This window comes from Prinia subflava, chromosome 4 (assembly GCF_021018805.1).
Source record: "Prinia subflava isolate CZ2003 ecotype Zambia chromosome 4, Cam_Psub_1.2, whole genome shotgun sequence".
Lineage (NCBI taxonomy): Eukaryota > Metazoa > Chordata > Aves > Passeriformes > Cisticolidae > Prinia > Prinia subflava.
Window position 1 is genome coordinate 21,454,793 of NC_086250.1, and position 17,858 is coordinate 21,472,650.

A 17,858-nucleotide genomic window follows, 5' to 3' on the forward strand; every position below is an offset into this window, starting at 1 on the left:
GCTTCAGGCTCTGCCAGTGTCTGTGTGAAAGGCAAGCGAGTAACTTTCTCATTCTGGCCTGAGAAAATCCTAAAGAGGAATTCAAACAAACCTTCGGAAGTGAGAAACCATCCGCAGGTATTTTTCCAACATGTTTACTGGCAAGGTTGTTGACAAAGGGTGTAGACTCTGAATAACCAATCATGTTCTTTGTACCAAACTACTCTATAAAAATAGAATTTAGAAGAATAAAGTTTGCTCTCATTTTACCATCATATAAAGAGTCATGTTGTTACTTCCATGCTATCCGAAAATCATAACAACTGAAGGCAGTCCTAACTCACAGGGAATCTGCTTTTTTGTCTGTATCACTCTTCTTTCTTTTTAAAGAAGAGCCATACACTTACACATGATCAAAGTGCAGGAAGCTGCTGCTAAATAAACTGCTGTGCTAACTCCCACCACCTACTTAAAACAAAACCATGTCTGTTATTATTACTATATTCAGTAGGAAGAACTTTCCAGTCTGCTGATGTAGAAATTCCTCCTCTCCCATTTCTTCCAACAAAGCAAAAATTCTGTGTAGTGAGACAGTGTGCTCATTTCCCAAATTCCTTTCATCAATAATTCCCCCGGTTCCTCTTGGACAAAATGACACCAAAGCCTGCAACTGTTCCTACTTTCTAGTTTGTAACTGTATATGATGTTGTTGTCACTGTTATTATAAAAACACTGCAACTGCATGTGATGGTTATTTTTCATTTTATTTCCAACCCTGAAGGTCCGAAGTCAAAGCACTGCTCAGAGAATGCCACATCCTGAGGCCAAGAAGGACTTTAAGGCCATTTTACCATCATCCCGGGTAACAAACCACAGAAGTATGTTTGTCTATTGCTTTGCTAAACCAATTCTGTGAGGGACAATAGGCAACAAATCAGAAAAAATATATCAAAGAGCTAAAAAGGATTAAACGTGATCTTTCTTTCTGAACAGAATGTTTAGCATAGCCTAACACACTGACTTTTCTGACATCCAGCCTTTGAGGAAAGAGGGAGCTGTTCTTCCCAGGCAGAAAACCTCCTTTGAAAGGTGTGGGAATTTGCCACTCTCACCAGCCACCAGATGTGGCCAAGAGTGGTCTCATAGGCCTTCCACATTTGACTGGGGCTCCAAAGTGTGAGGTTTCAGTGACTTTCTAAATCTGAGGAGCCCCATGGATGTGAAAATGACATTTCTCTCTCTCTCTGTTTTTTCTTTTTTTTTAATTTAAAAAAATCCAAGCATCTGTGATTTACCAAGAGGCAAAGCCTCTTCCCTAACTACCTCTCGCACCTGGTCCATGATCCCTGGTTTGGTGACTGGCGGCTTGTACAAGCAGGCAGGGCCTGCTGAAGTCCAGGTACAGAGGTGGGATGAAGGCTGAAGAGTACAGATGGTTGCTAGGGAACAATGCTTCTTCCCTCTATGAGCTGTGGGCTCCAGCTCCATGGGAAACAGAATTCACACAATGTAGAGAAGGGTTACCCTCCCTGATTGGAAAAACACACACAGAGCAGAGTAAAAGGCTCATTTCTCATGAAATACCTGCGCCCAAAAGTTCTCATCACACCTACAGGATTTCTTGGAGACTTTCCTAATGCAGTCATGATAATCAACAAGACTGCATTCCAGCAGAAATGGATCTTTTAGCATCTCCAAATGCTTCACATGAGCTCTCTTCCTCTTGTTGGGACCTTGTTGCTGCCTACCTGGAACACCAGTAGTGGGTAATAATCAGTGGGCCGTACCAGTTGATACCATATTTATCTTTTTGATGTCCCTTACATGGACCCCAGGCAAGCAACACACCTCCCTGTGGGTTGGGTCCAGTTGCCATATGGAAGGTACCCCCATTCTCCATATTCCTAATGGGAAGATGGTGGGCTGGCAAGAAGTCTTCCACAGAGTCAGTGACAGAGCCACAGCTTAGCCCTCCCATGTCCAGTACTCAGTAATGTATTTTAGCACTGGACTTTGCATTTATTCTGCTCCTGATCTTTCACCAGGCCACTGGAATTTTAGCAGGTCTTCAGACACAAAGTAACTCTCTTTCATGCTGCAGAATGGCTTCTCCCACCCAACACAAGCAGGTTGCACGTAACAGGAGAATGTGAAATACTCACAGATGCATCATCTAAGATTTTATTAATTGTCAAAAATCAAAAGTTCAATAGAAACTTAATGATAATTCTTTAAAAACTTGGCAAAATCTAAATTAACTGGTTTTTTTCTTTACTTCCACCTCCTCCCTTTTGCTTTATCCCATGCTGGAGACAGCTGCTAGACCGCATTGTCCCAGACACAGCTCTCCCTCTAGGCCTTGCTGCGCTTCATCTCGGAGACCTTGTAGTGTGGTGGGGCTCGGTGGAACCACTCGGACCAGGAGCCATCGTAGACGGCCACGTCGTGCTTGCCACACAGGAAGGCTGCCAAGGCAATCTGACACGCCGTGACGCCCTTGCGGCAGGTGGCTGTCAGCGGCTTTGAGAGATCCACTTTCTTCTCACGGAATATTTCCTGGATTTCCTCAATACTCTTCTCATGCCCTGTTTCTGATAGGAATGAGTGGAAGGGTATGTTCACAGCACCAGGGATGTGGCCAGATTTCAACCCTGTACAAGTGAACCAGAAAAGGAAACATGAGCAAGGACACATTAAAATAGGTGATGAAAGACACCCACAAAAGACATTAGAGACATCACTGCAGATAGTCTCATTCCCTCCAAAAGACTAATTTGTTCCACTTGATGATAAAGATGAAAAGTGGTATTGGGCTAAAAAGAAGAGGACAAATATTATTCTACTTTGCTGAAGTAAGAACTTCCAGAACATTTACCAAACTATTTCCTCACTGAAAGTGATGAGATGTAGAAATCTGAAGAAGCCCTAGACATGACAGGAATCAAAGAACCTCCACAGAAAATGCCTTAACAAAGACATTAAGGGTACCTGTGATAAGAGGAATAAAGCAATGCATTTCCAACCTTCACCAGGTATGCCAGCCATATGTAGTGACAGTTTTCAGAAGCAGGAAATGTGGCCTATATATGAAATTTGTAAGCGTGGTTCAAAGTTTATTCCTGCATCACTTCAAAATTGTATTTCAGAAAAAAACCCAAGAAATCATAAAGCAACCTTAAAGTCAGCCACAACACTGCTGAGGCAGCTATCCTGGGACAATCGGGTCAGAGAAGTCAGAATTTAAATTTTGTATATTTCTTATCTACTCAGTGGATGAAATCAGCACAGGTTCTGTTTCTCTGCTGGTGCATCTGACCACTTCAGGCAAGTTCAAAGCCACATATCAAAACAAGGCCTTCAGAGAGTAGCAGATATAAAAATACGATGGACAAGGTTGGCATCACACCCTTCAAATTCAGACTCTTAAGGATTAATAATGGAAACTTTTCCAATAATTTTGAGAGGCTTTGGATCAAGCCTCATTGGAGCCAAAACCATTATGTATTACACTGAAAATGTGCTTGAGGGAATGGTTCCTTGCTAGGTTTGAACTTCTAATGAGACAAATCTGAAAAAATCACATAAATAGTAATCTGTTTCACTGGCAGCTTTCCTCTTGCCCAAATCATTTGGATAACTGGTCTTGGGAGAAGGGAGAGATTGGGGCAGTTTAATCATTTGTCTTTGTTACAGTCAAATGATTAAACTATACCTAGACAGAGACTGACATCACCCATTATGACACAGCAATTTCATCACTATGCAGAGTGGTAACATGGTGAGATATATTGGGAAAATGGCTTTGGCACAGAATTGAAAGGAATTTTTGCTCTGCTAGACAAAGACAGAGCCTAAAGACAATCAAAGCTGCCTTGAGTTAGCTTCACAAGTTCTCCTCCTGTTCCAGACGGACCCTCTTTGTCTCCTGATTCATCCTCCCCGAGTGCGTTAGAAATACGGCACAGTTGTCTAGGAGTCACCTCATGCATCCTTCAGAAATGTTTAGCATTACTGAGAGGAGCTGGGAGAAAAACTGCTGACTTCTGCAGGGACTAACATTTAAAAAGGACAAGAAAAAATAAGAGGCAGCATTTTGGACTAATGCTTTCACCACATTTTTTCCAGTTCCAGAAGACAACAGTTCATCACTTCAGTACAAAGAACTGCAAAACTCACTCAGCAATATAGTGTCTGTATGACAGAGAGGAAATAGAAAATGAAGCAAAAACTGAGAAAACCTTGTATATAGTTCTCAGACTGCAAAGCTGCTTACTGGAGCCTCTTACGTGCCTGGGTTAGGCTACCAGTTTCCCACAGAGTAAATAGGAAAGGATTCATTCAGCAAAGGATTTCTGCAAGGCTCTGCTGCAGTACTGGTGATCACCCTAATACAGACAAGTCTGTGAGCTGTCCTAGGGCACTAGGAAGTATACTGAGATCAGGAAGTCCTGAGGATGAAGTGGAAGGGAACTCTTGCTCAAAGAAGCTTGCTGGGCCACCAATTCATTTCCTAGGTGTCCCAGGCACCATGATCATTATCGCTTCTCTAGACTGTGCACAAACCTTAAAATAGGTTTGTACCCCTCTCTTATTGGAGACTGACAACTCACCACCTTAAACAATTCTTCAGACAGGAGCTGAGCAGATCTGAAAAAAACCACTCATTTTAGAGCAGTTTTGACTTTGATCTACAGGGAGACTTTCTTGCTCCAAAGATTCAAAAATTTGTTGCGAGTCAGAGACCAGTGCTTGCACTCTGTGGGTGAAAGATGGGGAATTCTGTAGAAACTCCATTTATTCACATATGTGGGTGTTCAGCTGAGAGAAAGAGCTGAAACTGCACAACCACAATCCCTTGGACTGCCTAAGAAGTGCTCTCAAGTGGCTGAGGAAGCTTTATAATCTCTCTCTGCTAGGTCAAGAGCAGAGAAACATAGGACTGGAAGGCAAGACTGGATGCAGCTGCAATCTGAACAGGAGAAAGGATACATCTGCTCCTGTCCCATATGAAACAGAAGATACTCCATACCAGATTCATGCAGTCACTGTCAGAAACATCAGGAAGGAACCCTAGGACTACAGAGCCCGGGCAGCCTGGGCCCCAGCTACCTCAGTAATCATTTTATAATCTGCCTTTCAAAAAAGCATCCATCTCAGAAAGTTTGGATTCTTGTCATGAAACTTCCCACTGAAGCACCTCCTGGCTCATGTGAGGCAGAATATTAATTTCTGGTGTTCAGATCATCACAGTCAGTCCATAACCATTTACCCTTGAGCTAATACTGCTCCATGGCCAAAATAGTTTTTCTGCCCTTTTGCTATTGCTCCATCAACTGATGGCAAGCCCTCAGCACTCCAAACAACCTCATGTCCTTAGCCTAAACTCAGTAAGAGCCCATTAGATACACTTTTCTCTGTCTTAGCCACCCTAGAAACAACTCTAGGCGTCCAGCAGACTTCTGGCTAAAGATGTGGCATTTCCTACCATCACAGCTGGTAGACAGGAGTTGCCAAGGCTGTTGCCAAGGCTAAATCATGGGATGTGACTGCACCCAACTAATTCATCCAGGTCTTACCCTCTTCTATTGCTTCCAAATGTGGGACATCAGCTTGTAGGAGAAATAGAAGCAGTTCAGTGTTTTGGGCTACTAAGCATTCAAGTTTGCTCTCTGCAGTGTTATACTTCCTGTCACTCATACATCTGCAGGTGGCACCTCACATAATACTCCCCATGTGATCATTTAGACCTTCCCATGGCTGTGCCAGCAGCACATTTCAGTAACAGCTCCCTATTTTCAATGCCTTGATGATTCAGGAAAATATGAAACAGAACACAGAAGCTTAATGATGGGACCATGCTGGCAACTTCCAACCCCACAGATCTTCTTTCAGTACATGCTGTTCTTGTCTCACTTATCTCCTTTTCAGTCAATTTTTAAAATCTAACAATACTTGCACTATTTGCCCTCTCATCATACTGAGCTAATAATGCCCCTCCATGTTATGCCCAAAGCACTAATGGAGTGCAAATGGCACAACTCTACCTTGTAGGTGCTTCCAATGGCTGGAAGAAAAGATCAGACATAACTTCCAGACACGCATGTTCCCATTTCTCTTATCTGGCCATCCAACTCTGTTGGCAAGAAAATAAAGCCCTTGGCTGCAGTGCAAGTCTACCAACATATTTTACTTAATTTTACCTTCCTTTAAAATAATTTTTCTTGAAAGTATTTTGAAAGCCTCCCAGTCTATTCATGTTAGAAGACCAGCAGCTGCTTCAGTTGTGCTGTACCCCCTATTCTAAATATGAAGTTCGCAATTGTTTCTGTCCCACAGAACCATGTTTGAATAAATTTATCAAATTCTTGCCTCATGAAGTTGCAATGTGACATGACTGATTTTTGACACATATTTGAGATCAAGATCATCTGCCTCACTGATTTGAGCATGGGGATATCTTTTGGTTAGCCTTCTCCCCGCTCTGCAGAATTATCCTTAGGAGAGAAGAAAGCATGGTAGCACAGACTCGGGGCTCAGTATAATGCCGAGACCACACACAAATAATCTTCCACCTGGAACCCCTGCTAACTGGACTGGAACCTTATTTATTCTTTCTCTCCTTGTTCTCTTTTGTTCACTCTGTTCCAGAAGTTTTTGTTATTTAATTCCTTTTGCCAAGTCTCACTCATCTTGGTGTCTGGCAATCCTTCCTCACAATTTATAACCTGTAATATGTTATCTTCTTCACTACTTAATCCCCTTTTCCACATCTATTAGGTTCTCTGCTTACATATTGTTTTTATTGTTGGCTATTTACCTCAGACCATAGCCCCTCCTCTCTAGCCTTCCCTTTGAGATGAAAGCTCCAGATGGAATTTCTTAATGTCAAAAAGATAAAAGATTTGCTTTGCCCGTATTTAATGCCCTGCAGCTTTGGAATGTGTTGGCTGCAGATAGCTCTTTTCCAAATGCCTCCTCTGTTGCCTCCTTGTTTATCTCTCTCTTCGATTCAAATGGTATTTCTTAGAAGGGACAATTACCGATCTTGTCTAACCTACCGTGAACACATTGTAAGGAACACTTTAGGCTTGGTCCTGGCCAGCTCCTTGAAAGTCCTCCTAGGTTCCTGTGGGTTGAAACAGACTTTGATAAAGTCTCTCACTCTCCATTGCTGTGCTCCAAGCAGTATTACATGATCAAAGCAAAGCCAGTCCACTCTCAGCTGCAGAATCCTCTCGGAGAAGATAGGGGAGAAAAATGTACATTTCCTTCTCATTCCCACTGAACATTCAAGATGAGTGAAAGCATTATGTTTGGGGCAGGCAGGATGGAGAGCTGGGAAAATGGGCAAAATCCAAAGAGTTCTATATGCAGAAGGGAGACAAGGACTACTTCGGGGCTGAGAATGAGAAGAAAAATACCTGTAAGTTCATTAAATGATTTTGGGTTTGCTACCTCTTTTTTAGATTATAGAGTTCTTGCCTGCCTTTTCTCAGATGTCTCCATAAGAATGCAGAAATTCACAACTTTTCTGCATGCATTTGCTTAACTATAATTCTTGTTCATCAGTTTTCAGTGCCTGACAGTTAGAGAGGATCAGCACTGGCAACCATCATGTAACTGTTTTTATCATCAGCCCTGGACAGCTAGCTCCTGCAGAAACACAGCACTGTGCAGAGACACCTCGAACTACTCGATGCATAGGTCAGGGCTGCACATCTGTCAGGCTTATGCTGCACACTCTACATGAATATCTAGCTTTTCATCCAAAACCAATACCTGCATTTAAAACCTATGAGACCTGGCCTATAGAGATGTCAACTTTTTTCCACTCTGGCAACTTTGGTGAACCTCTGCCAGCAAACAAAAATTAGTTCTATATTATTCCTTATCTTAACCAGTACAGAGGTCTAAATCCCAGCAAGGATAAAAATAAAACAGGGACAATTAATTCTTACCACAAAGAACTGAAAAACTAGAGGCAAAAGAGTCAGCTGCAATTAGCCTCTCCTAGAGATGAGGTTCACAGAACAGGAGAGATTAATTGACTTAATTAGGAAGTCAAGAACTCAAGCAATAATTAAACTGAAATCACCTGAGAAGACAGCAAGTTCCCTAACCTGAAGACCATTAGTCTCCTCTAAATTGCATCCTCCATGATTGGATGACCCCTGCAATTAATCAGCATTGATTTCATATTGCTCTTTTAGGTGTAAGCACTGTCTCTTACCCACTGCTGACTGATGTGCTGCTACTGTCTAGTTTGGTTCAGAGAGCTGTCAAGCTCCTGTGGAATGAGCAGCTGCAGCTGGAGTGCTTATCCTGCTGGATCTGCTATGGGAAGCAAAACTGGACCACCACAAATAAGCTGCTCCATGCTGACTCATTTCAAAGGAAAAATCTGTTTTGAAGATGCTGTTAGAGCTGGGGTATTTGCCATCTGGTGACAACTCTCACCTTGGGAAAGAATGCAAAATCCACCAGCTCCCAGAAAGGAGAGTTTTAGTCACATTTTGAAGTTAAAATTCAACCTTCACTTTGATGGGCTGGGTAGGAGAAGAAATAGAATGAGTGACAAGCCTAACTTTCCCCTGCCACAGCCTCCTCCATCACTCCCAATTACCTCTCCTACCTTCCACATTGTGCAGGTCAAATGTGTTGAGGGGCTCCCTATAGACACCTGGGCCACCCAAGTGCACAGAGTCATTTACAGCTCCTGAAGTTTGGATTACTAGGAATGTACTTCAGGACATGCTGTCACACTAACTGGCCATAGAGGAGCACACACATATGTGAACGGCCAGGACAGAATTGCAACAACCTGTGGGGCAGTGGCGCAGCACAGCCTGGGTACCACAGAAACCCACTGCACGTTCCAGCAGCTCAGATCCAACAGACCTGCTCAGATCCAACAGCTGCTGCTGAGCTTTTCTGTGCTTTCTTCTAGAAGCTCTTTCTCTTCCAACCATTTCTGTGATTCCCTTGTTGAGGAACACATTCAGTGCAGGTAGCTTGGTGTGCAGCTGCAGTGTCAACTGCAGGTTGGGCTCTGGGTGGTGAGAGCCCCAGGCAAGAGGCAGGAACTGGCCTTGACCCTCTGCACAACAGAGAGCACAGGACCTGTGGCACGGCCAGGTGACCTGACACTGAGACACAGCAGGAGCCGAGGACTCAGCTCGACGAGCCAGGACTTTGTCACACACAGACTGGCAGAGCATAAAAGTTCAGTTTCCTTTGTTTAGATTCTCGGAGGCACAAGCTCAAGCTGTTTCTGTGTTATTGTGCTGTTAATAAATTGCTTTAAGGAACCAGACTTTCGAGGCTGTGCTAAGGAAAACCCAGGCCTGAGACGGTAAGAAAACCTGATCGGAGTGTGTATGCCAGGTGTGTAGGAAGGCAAGTGGGGCACCCATCAGATTAGTGCAGCTGCTTGCTGAGAAGGGGTTTTGGTCCCAGTAGTTGAAGTCTCTTTGGTGGTGGGAGTGTGATTGCCAGAGTGCCTCCTGAAAGTTTCCTTTACACCCTTTCAGAGGGGAGGTTATTCTGGGACATACCAAGGCTTAAATTACACAGCAAGGGCCTCCTTTAACCAACTTCAATTTCATTCCAGGCACACTGCTGTACCTGCTGTCCCCACCGCACAGGACATCTCCCACCCCTGCTGCTTGTGTGTTCAGCGTTCCACTCAGGTAACAAAATCAGTTTTTGTTCCTGTAACTTGGGGCACCTAAAAGAGAGAGGCTGACAGCCCATACATTCGCTAAAGGCTTCAGACTTTTCTTACGTAAGCAAAAGAACAAAGATCAGCTCAAGCAAATTCTCTATTTGCTGGGAATCAGAGCGATAAGAAGAATGTCCCTTGGGTTACTATATTACCTAAAACCTTGGCTTTTGCTAGTGCACTCATTATGGTGAGAGGTGCCTGAATGAATACTGATAGTTTGTATGTGTCTGCTGGTTTGAGATAGGACCTCGAACAAACCCCAGGGAGCTTTCACCTCCCATGTTTGCATTTTGATAAACTGCAGGGTGTGGGATGGGAGATCCTGGAACTAAATTACTGCAGCCCTTTTCTACTATTTCCTCCTGCAGCTTTATAGCCAACTGCAACAAAAGCATCCAGTGATGGCACTGGGGTCTGAACGTGCAACTGTGGATTCCTTAAGGTAGTCAATGAGTTGGGCTGAGGCATGCCTGTGCATTAGGAAAATCTGTTTCATGGCTGCCAGGAGCTGTTACTCCCAAGTCTAATATTTGCATTCATCCCATTCTGGGGCAGGTGCCAGTCCCACCTCCATTACCTTGGTCCAGCTCTGTTCCCCGAAACCGGCCCTCGGGGCGGGAATCCACCACTTGGAAATTTAGGGATGACACGTTCTGTACCATCTCCTCAAAAGTCTTCACCAGGGCTCTGTTCAGCCTGGCCTTAAAGACAGCCGGGGTGGGCTGGGTGACCTCTGCCGTGACGGGGTGTCCCTCCTTTACCCAGTTCTTGAAGCCACCATTCAGCACAGAGACCTCCTTGTGCCCAAAGGCCCGGAACATCCACCAGGCACGGGGAGCGTAGAAGGTGCCCACCTCGTCCCCGTCGTACACCACCACGTGGGTGTCATTGCTGACTCCCAGCCCCCCAACGTAGTCGGCGAAGTGGGACTCGCTGGGCAGCATGAAGTCGTAGGGGGAGGACTTGTCCCGGCATTCCTCGATGTCGAAGAACGACGCCCCGGGGATGTGCCTCTCCTTGAATTCCTGCCGGGCGTTTCGCTCCTTGGGGGGGTACCAGGAGGCGTCCAGCACCCGCAGGCCGGCGCCCACCCGCCCGGCCCGCAGCGCCTCCGCCAGCCAGGAGGCCGAGACCAGCGCCCGGCTGAGGCCTTGCCGCGCCATCTCGGGGGATCGGCGGGCGCGCCGCCGGCGGGACGCGCTCCCCTCACACACAGAGCCCGACACACACGAAATGGCGGCGGGAGGCGCGGCCCAAGGGGCGGCACGGAGGCGGCCGCATGGCCGGGACCGGCCCGCTGGGAGCGCTCCCGCCCACCGGCCGTGGCTGGCGGGCGGTCAGGCCCAGCGCGGAGGTACGGGGCGAAGCGGCGGGAATCGCGGCCCCGCCGAGCCGGGGGGGGGGGGGGGGCTCGCAGCGGGCGGCGGAGGGGCCCCGGTAAGGCCCCGGCTGCAGGTGTGCTCCGGGACGGGCAGAGGCGCGGGGCCGTGCTTCACCGCCGAGCACTGGGTCCTTGGGGCTGCCCCGCTCTCCTCTGGCTGCTGTCAGTGCTGGCTGGGGTCTCTGGATGGGGCCAGAGGAGCTGCGTGGGGCTGGGCGCAGGGCAGGACTGCCGTGGCTGTCCCGCTCGGGGCATTGTTTGGCATGAGCTCTGGGAAACTACTTTCAGGGCTGGAGCATTTCAAGCCCCTCATTGTAGGCTTAGCCAGCACCTCAATGCAGACACAGGTCCCAAAATGCATCTTTGTCCAGTTGCTTTTTGAAAGGCTGGTCTCTAAGTTGTGACTCTACCTTCTGCAGTCAGGTGGACTCAGGCAGAATCCAGAAATCGGATAATCTCAGTCAGGACTCAGGAACGATGTCGCAACAACTCCTATACCGAGCTCTGGTGTCTGCAAAATGGCTTTCAGAAGCCATCAAGTCCCAGCAAGCTGGCCTGGCCTTGAGAATCGTGGATGCATCCTGGTATTTGCCAAAGATGAAGCGTGATCCGAAGCGAGAGTTTGAGGAGCGTCACATCCCTGGTGCAGTTTTCTTCGACATTGACCAGTGCAGTGATCGAACCTCACCTTACGATCACATGCTGCCCAAGGCTAATGACTTTGCTGAGTATGTGGGGAAGCTGGGTGTGGGGAATGATTCCCATGTTGTGGTGTATGATGGCAGCGACCAAGGTCTCTTCTCAGCACCCCGGGTATGGTGGATGTTCCGGGTCTTTGGACACGAAGCTGTCTCCCTTCTGGATGGTGGCCTGAAGAATTGGCAGCGAGAGGGGAATGCACTTAGCTCTGGGAAAACCCAGGTAGCTCCATCTGAGTTCCATGCCTCCTTGGATAAGTCCCTGGTGAAAACATATGAGGATGTCTTAGATAACTTGGATTCCCATCGCTTCCAACTAGTGGATGCCCGCGCTGCAGGACGGTTCCGGGGAGTGGAGCCAGAACCCCGAGATGGTAACGTGCCTTCTGAAACAGTGGCATTATAAAGAGGGGCTTAATTTAATGTGCCCAGCACTTTGACTTTAGAGGTAATGCTAGGAAATAATGGCTGTCTTTTATGGGATGGGACTTCAGGCAGTATGTCCACCAGTCCTCCTTTCCTTTGACTAAAAAGTGCTACTCTTCGAAAATGCAGCAGTGGGGAATCCATGTATCTTTTTTTTTGTCATGAGCGGCTGGGATGAAGAACATACATTTCGATACATTTGTATCTTTCGATACAAAGATTCTCTTCAAGTACTGGTGCTACTCTTCCCCTCAGAATGGCCTGTGGAGGTGCTTCATCAGTGTGGGTTGCTCTGATGGGGAGAAAGATGTGGAGGGAACTAGGGGAAAGAATGGAACTTGACAGGGTTGTGCCCATGTGGGAACATGAAGGTTACACATAGAGCCATCCTTCCTGAGTAATCAGTAATCTAATAAAACAAAGTGTAGCAAAAATAAATGTACTTATTTTAACAAAATACACTAAGCAATAAATATTCCTCTCAGTGAAACAGAGGAGGTTTGCAATAGACTTGTCCCAGACAATAGAGGTTAATTCCTGTCTGTGTTGTTTTTTCTCTAGGAATTGAGCCTGGTCATGTCCCTGGGTCAACAAGCATCCCCTTCACTGATTTCCTTACAGAGTCTGGCTTAGAGAAGACCCCTGAGCAGATCCGCGCTCTGTTCCAGGAGAAGAAGGTGGACCTCTTAAAGCCAGTGGTAGCCACGTGTGGCTCTGGGGTCACTGCCTGCCACGTGGCTCTGGGGGCCTACCTCTGTGGCAAGCCAGATGTCGCAGTGTACGACGGGGCCTGGGTGGAATGGTACATGCGCGCACAGCCTGAAAATATTATATCTGAGGGAAAGGGGAAAACAGTGTAATAAGCTGCATTGTTTCCCTGCTGTGTACATAGCTTGCCTTGAAACAAGATTTGGAAAAGATGGGATTTAGCATTCCTGGTTAAGTGTCCTGAAATGAAGGCATTGGATAACAATTATGCGCACATGGTACTTTGGCACTTTCTCCTTCACCTGCTGCTGCTTAGGAGGATGTAGATGACAGCAGTGCTGGGCAGTCAGTTCTAGGTGACCCTGCTTGAGCAGATAGGGTGGAACAGATCTCTTCCCAAGGTCACTTCCAACCTCAGCCATTCTGTGATTCTGTGACCATTTCACCGTGTCGGATGCAAAGTGCTGCTGCCAGCATGAGGAATTAATTGAGTTAAGCCAAGCTCCTGACTCAAAATGTTCAATCATGTTCATTCACGGGATTGTCATTCTATGACTGTGCCTCATAATCCTGCTCTTTGCCTCTGTCCCAACCATGCACTTTATGACCATTTTTAGTGCAAAACTTTGTGGAAAGAGATGGCTATTACAGAAGCAAATATGGCATTCAGGTTGGCACTTAGGCTAGAGACTTGATTTGTATTTCTTCTTGTACTTGGACTCTAACCGCAGTGTGTACTTAGCTAGCCTTGTAGCCCCATGGTCCAAAATCCCCCTTGAGAAAAAAATTCTGGGATTTAAACAATGTAAATAAACATGTTTCAAGGTCTTTCTGCTGAATGGAACTTACGTGAGTGTTGCTTGGGTGAATCCTTTTCAGGAATTCTGTTTTTATGGAATCACTTTGTCCATAGTGAGATTCAAATGAGATATTTCCTTCTCCCTGTGAGTAGAACTACACCTCTTATCCTCAACAAGCTCTTTGACCCAGGAAAGGCAATGGTGTGCCTCTCTCTTGGGTCTCTGTACCATCTTCCTGCTTTTGGTCCTTGTCCATTTGCTTTTTTGCCATAAAGTCCACAGCTGTCCATTACAGCTCTGTTCTTGAAATGCTGGATGTCAAATTACATAGTGGAAAATGGACTGCATGAGTATTTTCAATCTTACCATGTAACCTTCCCCTAAAAACTTAGCAGAACTGAGACCTACACAGGAATATCCCATACTGGGTCCTATTTTTCTCCAAGACCTTTTTCTTTTATGTCTAAAATTTGAAAGCGCAGCAGATATCCCTGATAATGCTCAAGAATTTGTTCTCTCTGGGATTTTCTTCTCTACAAAAAATGCCCAAAACTAAACAAAATGAAAGACAGAAACCTCCCCCCCCCCCCCCCCCCCAAACAAACAAACCAAACAAACAAACAAAAAAGCCTGCATCTCTTCTGGCCTACTGGTAGCTTCAGTTAATGAGACAGTTTCCTCTCTTGGGTTTGCAGCAACAGATACCTGTAGAAATCAATGGATGATGGGGTTGCCCTTTGTAGGGAATGCAGTGGATGTTTATTGCCAGAGGTTTGTCTGTAAGGACTGGATTCTTTCCTATTGCTGAGTGTTTATTCTTTGTATTTCCTCTTACCTCTTTTGGCTGCTTCTTCTTGGCCGTAGCTTGCATGCACACAAGCCCTGGTTCTATTCACCTCTTGAGCAGCTGGAGTTTCACTGTTCAGTTGATTTCTTCCTCTGTCGTCCCCACTCACATGTATGGTCTGACCACCCAGTGACTGACAGCCTGTAATTTCCCTGCCTGCATCCAGACTGACAACCCAACTCTTTGAGGACTTAGAGCTGGCATTGCAGCAAGTGCTGAGTATACAGAGTGCTCAGGGGTCTGAAATAAGTGACCATTTAGTACACCGAGAGGCTGATTTTGTGATTATGTGGCCAGATGAGTGCTCTGCTTGCTTTGTTGCTCCAGGAAAATTTAGTTCTTAGGAAAATTGACATATTGTTTCGGACTTATTTACAGTAGATGCAGGGAGCTGGCTTTTGTGTGTCCTTCCGGGAGATGTTTTGATGCATCTTAAGCACTGTGTTTCTTTTTTGCCACTGACCCAGCAGTCCTTGGGGTCAGTGGGAATATCTTTGCTTCATGAGACTGAGATGCTTTTTTCTGTCCTGTGTGTTGCAGGGAGGTGTGTGGCAAAGCCCAGCCATTCACGTGGAGATTGCAAATTAAGTGGAAAACTTCCTTCTCCCCTTGCTCTACATTTCACCCCTGTGGCTTGATGACATCTACCAGGGCCCTTCCCCCTCTCTGGTATTTATGCCAAGCTTGGCAATACTCAATTCAATTTTCAGGCTGAATTTTCCGCTACAAAATCTCAGTGATTCTTCCCAGCTTTTGGCAAATCTTTTACCAGATGCTTAACTTTGTCTTGATTTCTCCACAGAGGAGAAGCTGAGATCATCTTTCCCACAGAAAGATACTTTGTTTTTCTGGGGTATTCCCTCTTACATCATGTATCAAAAATCTATCCAAAAGTGTCTTCTGATGTTCCCCCTCCTTTTAGTTGAGATCCGTTCTGGTGATGCAGGCAAAGCACTGAGGAGGTTGTGAAGACTGAGACAATGTTTCCAAAGCCTGGAGACTGCAAAAACCTATTTTGAGTTATAACAGATGCTACTGGACATATGGAACAGCTGAAAGGACTTACACCAGGACTATAAATGTTCTGCAGATCTTTATGTCCCTGATTCAGTGAGTGGGTTTCCTATAGGAACTGAAAGCTGAGGAGAAGTGAATATAATGCAAATCACTAATGTTCATGACTTTCCCATGGAAAATTTGTCACAGGAAATTGGAAATAGCATCTCTTTAGTGGAATAGGGCTCATGATAGCCAAAAAGGTAGCCTAAACAACAGTCCTGATATAGGAGGGTCACACTGACCTGTGACTAACTTGAAACTAGAGTTTTACAGCTCTCTATATTAATTTGAGAATCCTAGGCAAGCATGTAAACTGTTTATTGGTATATTTTACTATCTTCAATACTTTTGTCCTGAAGGAGGTTTGGATTCTGTGAAAACAGTCTGGTCTAGTCAAAAGTAATCCCATGGCCCCCTGTTCTTCACTTGTCTTCTTTGTCACTTGCCTTCCTCTTCTTTCCATACTGCTCCCTAGCAGTCAGGTTGCACTATTTAACTCTTCATTTCCCAGCAAAATTTTTGTTCCTCTGCAAATTTTTCTAAATTCTAAAGCAGCTATTCTTCTACCAGCACCACTGGCCTGAGCACTGCATAAGCCATGGTAATTGGTGTTGTCTGCAGGGACATTTCATATTTTCCCCATCCCAGCTTACAACCAGGTGCTACACAACAATTCTGTCTCCTTCTCCCAGCAGTCTTCCAGCAAAGGTGCTGCATGATGCACATGCACACACACACTTTGCACGCTGCTTTGAATGCAGGTACATTGCTCACAGACCTCATGCAGCACAAGGAGTTGGAGGAAGATTAGCTTGCCTGTATGCCATGGGGCCTTTCTCTCATGCTCCAATATGCCTGGCTCCGCTGGCAGCCAAGCTGGACTCTATTTTTCAGCTGTGTCCATCCCCAAGTCCAGTGTAGGGAATTTTATTTGCCTGATTCACTGTTGGCTTACTGGCAAACTATCACTTGTCTTCCCCTCTGCACTTCCTGCAGAGAAGAGAGTGGCACTGATCCTACATGGACATGCCTGGTTTCTTCTCTAGTGCCTTGTGCCATGTAATCCCTAATATGTGTTCCCATACTGTCAGAATTTTGACACTGTCTGTGCCAACATATGGTGAGCCCTCTCCCAGTGCTGTTCCACAACACAGCAGTTCCATAAGAGCAGCTCCACAACACCAGAGATGCATCATATGCCATGTACCAAGCTGCAGAGCACTGCAGTGTGTGTAGCCTTCTGCAAGATTGCATTGCAGGCCTGACTGCTGAACCAAGACACTCCTAGTTCAGCCCAGTATCCAGTGGCTGTCAAGTTTTTCCTGCTCCCAGTCTATCTGTGCAATGGTCCCCATGATTTCACTGAGGACTTTGCAAGGCTGTACAGTCTTACACCATCACACAGCCCCGTGTAAGCTCTTGCTTGCTCTTCCCTCTGTTTCTGTGCATGTGTTTTATCTACAGTTATCATAAAGGCAGGAGGAATGAGTCATAGAATCATAAAACAGTAAAGCTTGGAAAGAACTGATATCATTGAGTCCAACCTTTGTCCAAACACCACCAATTGTTTAAACTTACCTCTCCTGTGTCCTATTGCTTGATTTTAGGGGATCTTAACAAGGGCACATTACTTGTATCTCAGAGCTACATCTGGTAATAGTGTGCAATCAAGTCGGTACTTAGCCCATGCCACCAACTCAATCAGAACATTTCAGCTGGCAACTCACCCCACACTGGCTTCTTCCTAAAGTGGATTTTCACATACTATGAGGAAATGCCTGTCCTGGTTCATTTTCAGTGGTTTTTTTTTTTTTTTTTTTTTTTTTTTTTACTGTATATTGCTGGATAAAAGGCACTGATGTTGGAAGTGGTGTTCCTTGACATCTTTACTTACTCACAGTATACCTGTTTAGATTTAGCAATTAACTTTTCACCCCATGACCCTGGGGTGATCAAGACTTGAGGTTGAGCCACAAGTGGAGACTGGTATTGATGGAAGAAAGTATGCCTTGAATATAGACCATCCTGGACTCGTGAGCAGCATCATCATGGGAGAGGTTGGAAAAGAAGGTGTTGAGAACAAGAGATGGACCCTAAAACGGAGAAAGAGCCTGAGGGGCTGTGAGAGGAGGAAAGGGGGAGGGTGAACACTTGGTAAAAGAGGGAAAAAAAACCTGAAGGCAGGGCAGATTTCTTGAAGGGGGCGATAAGGGGCTATAGGCTGCCACCCAACTGC

General features: G+C 45.7%; 2 protein-coding genes across 2 annotated transcripts; one reads left to right on the forward strand and one right to left on the reverse strand.

Moving 5' to 3' along the window:
* Positions 1-2,144: 2,144 nt before the first annotated feature.
* On the reverse strand, positions 2,145-10,866 carry TST (thiosulfate sulfurtransferase). Its single transcript, XM_063395830.1, has 2 exons — positions 10,281-10,866; positions 2,145-2,630 (listed from the first exon to the last, which is right to left on the reverse strand). Exons 1-2 carry the CDS (start codon positions 10,864-10,866, stop codon positions 2,332-2,334), a joined length of 885 nt encoding a protein of 294 aa, XP_063251900.1. The 3' UTR covers positions 2,145-2,331.
* Positions 10,867-10,928: 62 nt separating this feature from the next.
* MPST (mercaptopyruvate sulfurtransferase) lies at positions 10,929-13,755 on the forward strand. Its single transcript, XM_063395824.1, has 3 exons — positions 10,929-11,057; positions 11,504-12,156; positions 12,770-13,755. Exons 2-3 carry the CDS (start codon positions 11,562-11,564, stop codon positions 13,066-13,068), a joined length of 894 nt encoding a protein of 297 aa, XP_063251894.1. The 5' UTR covers positions 10,929-11,057; positions 11,504-11,561; the 3' UTR covers positions 13,069-13,755.
* The last annotated feature ends 4,103 nt before the right edge of the window (positions 13,756-17,858 follow it).

What these genes read in the sequence shown, in the direction of transcription:
- TST (XM_063395830.1), bottom strand. Translation starts at nt 10,866, where the DNA reads ATGGCGCGGCAAGGCCTCAGCCGGGCGCTGGTCTCGGCCTCCTGGCTG. An exon ending in GGGAACAGAGCTGGACCAAG is followed by an intron (nt 2,631 to 10,280) that starts GTAATGGAGGTG and finishes TCACTTGTACAG; the next exon opens with GGTTGAAATCTGGCCACATC.
- MPST (XM_063395824.1), top strand. Translation starts at nt 11,562, where the DNA reads ATGTCGCAACAACTCCTATACCGAGCTCTGGTGTCTGCAAAATGGCTT. An exon ending in GGAGCCAGAACCCCGAGATG is followed by an intron (nt 12,157 to 12,769) that starts GTAACGTGCCTT and finishes TTTTTTCTCTAG; the next exon opens with GAATTGAGCCTGGTCATGTC.